At 35.8% G+C, this 3,209-nt stretch overlaps 1 protein-coding gene across 1 annotated transcript; it reads right to left on the bottom strand.

The window, feature by feature from the left end:
* Window positions 1-344: 344 nt before the first annotated feature.
* Window positions 345-2,012, bottom strand: TRIADDRAFT_51449 (uncharacterized protein; the record flags this gene model as incomplete). The annotated part of the gene is made up of 1 exon (XM_002107656.1): window positions 345-2,012. One exon carries the CDS (start codon window positions 2,010-2,012, stop codon window positions 345-347), a length of 1,668 nt encoding a protein of 555 aa, XP_002107692.1.
* Between the last annotated feature and the right edge of the window lie 1,197 nt (window positions 2,013-3,209).

Genomic DNA, 3,209 nt, shown 5'->3' with positions numbered 1-3,209 from the left:
AATACAAGCTATAAAATAAATTTACTACTTGCAATATGTAAGATTCTAATTTTGGACAATATTAAGAAAAAATTTACAATCACCTTCTATCATACACTGTATGATAATTGTATATTTGGATAAATGCGGATATCGATACATTTTGGTTTATTTAGTTATCTAGTTATCAATCTGTAAATGATCAGATTGTAGTTTTAGATGATACAAGTATTGTAGAAAATTTGCAGTTATCTTCTGTCATGCACTGTATAATAATAATGATTATAATGGCACAATTTTCCATAAGTATGTTGATATGCGTGGGCTTATCTACCTATCGATCGTTGCATCTCTTAAATAAGCTATCAAGACTCTGTATCAATTTGGGTGATGATGGCGTTGTAGCGTCTTTTAGCTTTTTGACCATAGTAGTCTTGGTAGACATCTACCCTTTCTTCTGCAGTTTTAATTGATAGAAGGTAATAGTTCTTTGCTTTTTCAAAGTCAATACTGACACCGTAACCTTTTTCGTATAATGTTGCTAAATGGTAGTAGTGGTCTGCACCGCCTTCGCCTAAGAGATTAGGATAGGTTTGGTAACAATTTAGCGCTATCTGATAATGACAGTTCGCTTTCTCTTCGTCAAAGTATCCATCAAATCTTAGATTACTATATATCTTTCCTAGCCTGTAGTTAGCATAACCACAAATATATGGATTGTTGGAAGCAATCGCACGCTGGTATAATTCAATAGCATCTCGAATGAATGATGGGGTTATGTGCTCTTTTTCGATTAATTTAGCTAAATGGCAAAGTGATTTTTTACTATTTAATTGAAAAGTTGCTCCATATGCATAAAAATGGCTGGCTAGCATTAAATTGACAGGCACGCCGATACCATGTTCGTACATAAATCCTAAACTGAAGCATTCTCTTTTGGCGTACTGCGTGCACGCTAGTTCATCCACCACTGACGCAGTTCGGAAGTAGTCGACAGCAAGTTGAAAGTCTTGTTGAACGCCACCAATACCATTGACATACAAAAATCCTAAGTTACATAAAGTATCTGAATAGCCATGGACAGACGCTTTCTGGAAATATTCATAAGACTTTCGGCAATTTTCAATTTGACTCTTTAACGTAGTACGCCAATAATAGCCTAACTGATACTGTGCTAATGTATGACCATTTCGAGCTGCAATCTCCAACATTTCTATCTCTTTTTCTCTGTCTTTGTCTGGACTACATGCAAAACCATACTTGAAAAAGCCTAAATTAAAATAGGCTGATGGATTACCTAATTGGGTTGCTTGATGAAAGAAGCGATTGGCTTGAAATAACGCGCTGGGATCATCGTTGGCACTATATTTTACCATGCATATAAAACCTAACTGATTGTAGAGACTGGCTATTTCATGGTTATTATCAGAATGATCGTCGGTACAATGAATCTGCTGTAAATATAGTTCGTATAATTTATTGAGAGCTACTTGCCAAAGCTCAGACTGTTGATAATTGTCGACTAATTTACTATAGGCATTTGTATATTGGCCTTGAGCTCCTGATCGAACATACATAGTGACTTTAAATTCAGCTAATTTATCAGGTGGCATGAAGCGAACATTTTGTGGTGATGTATTTCCTTCAATACCATACAGTAAGCATATATTGTATAATGCACCAGGATGGTCTTGTTTAGCGGCTAGCTGATAATGATAGAAAGCAAGATTGTAATTTTTTGCTACACCATGACCATTATAATAGAAATAAGCTAAGTTATAATGTGCGTGAGCATCATTAGAGGTTTGTGTACGTTGTAAAAATTTTTGGAAAGCTTCACTATACAGTTGATCCATGATATGTTGATGATGATAAAGTAATAAAATATCATGATGTCCAATTTCTTCAAGAAGATCATCAAAGGTAATATCTTGGGTGAGGTCGTCAATGTCTTCATTATTATCATCCTCGAGTATTTCTGATTCAACTGATTCTGTGATTATACCAATATTGGAGGACCAAATATCTCTCATTTTGCTTCAATTCTATAGCTGTTGCGGTTAACTTGTAGCCTTGCGCAAGCGATGGTACCTATACTGTAGAAACGATTAGGAAAATTTTTCAGGGAGATAATTCAACTTACTGTTGTACCGTGACTATAGTGCAATTTCTGGTAAATTGATATTATTTATAGAGTAAATGATAGGATTGTACGTAAGAGCGTTGAAAATATCCTTTCATGTACGCTCGTCTGTCTATTGATTAAGTCATTGATGTAAGGTATTGAATCTCTTTATGGTCAGGTAGTTATCAATGATTGTTATCCGTGGGCTACCCTAAGTACTGTACAGTATATTGCTGTTCATCGTATCACGTCGATTATGTTGTTTTTAAAAGTAGAAGATTCAAATTGCACGTATGTACTCAAGGGAAAGTTTGGCGCTTGTCTTGGTCATGAGTATTCATTTTATAGTGTAGGATTGTTTCCAATAGCCGTTGCTAAACTATTCCGTTTGCTTGTGACTGATTGGAATGGCATGATTTAACATCTATTAACGATAAACTGATCTTGATCTAAGACTACGCAGTGTATTTCTCCTGTACCTACTGTATAATCTTATGACAGGAAAATACATTACAGTTGTTGATTCCTACAAGCACTCCATTGACTCTATCCAAAGAGTTGTAGTTTCATCACTCAAAAGGTGTAGAATCTACCGTAGATATGAATCCATACGTGTACCTCCTCAGCCGTTGCCTATCAATCCTAATCCTACAAGGTTATTTCACTACCTGTCGCTATCGTGATGAAATAATTTTAACATAATAGACCGTCAAATCATCCTAACAGAGCACAAATGTATGGAATAAGACATTTCATTCTTGATCAACAACGACTAAGCTATCATGTCATCATAGTAAAGCTATTGACGACTAGAATGATATTGATCGATCAACATCAAATGACAGCGGTATATTCCCTCTTACTTTTCTCGATTGGCGTACTGAGTGTTTTTGCCTCTTTTTCACCAGGGATAGCTTATGAAAGTTTCAGTCAATGTGAACTCAGCACCAATGGCGTTTCGTTGTTACTTGCGCAATCTTCTTTTCTCGTAGGCATATGTCGAAAATTGGAGTAGAAGCACTTGTCGAGTTTCTTTTTCAGCTTGTCTTTCCTTCTCGTTGGAGTCTTATCCTGTAGAATAGAGGAGGAGGAGTACTGGATCAAG

The sequence above is a fragment of the Trichoplax adhaerens genome, genomic scaffold, assembly GCF_000150275.1.
Source record: "Trichoplax adhaerens TRIADscaffold_1 genomic scaffold, whole genome shotgun sequence".
NCBI classification, from domain to species: domain Eukaryota; kingdom Metazoa; phylum Placozoa; class Uniplacotomia; order Trichoplacea; family Trichoplacidae; genus Trichoplax; species Trichoplax adhaerens.
The sequence above is the reverse complement of the archived record's forward strand: the minus strand, read 5'-3'. Positions and strand labels throughout refer to the sequence as shown.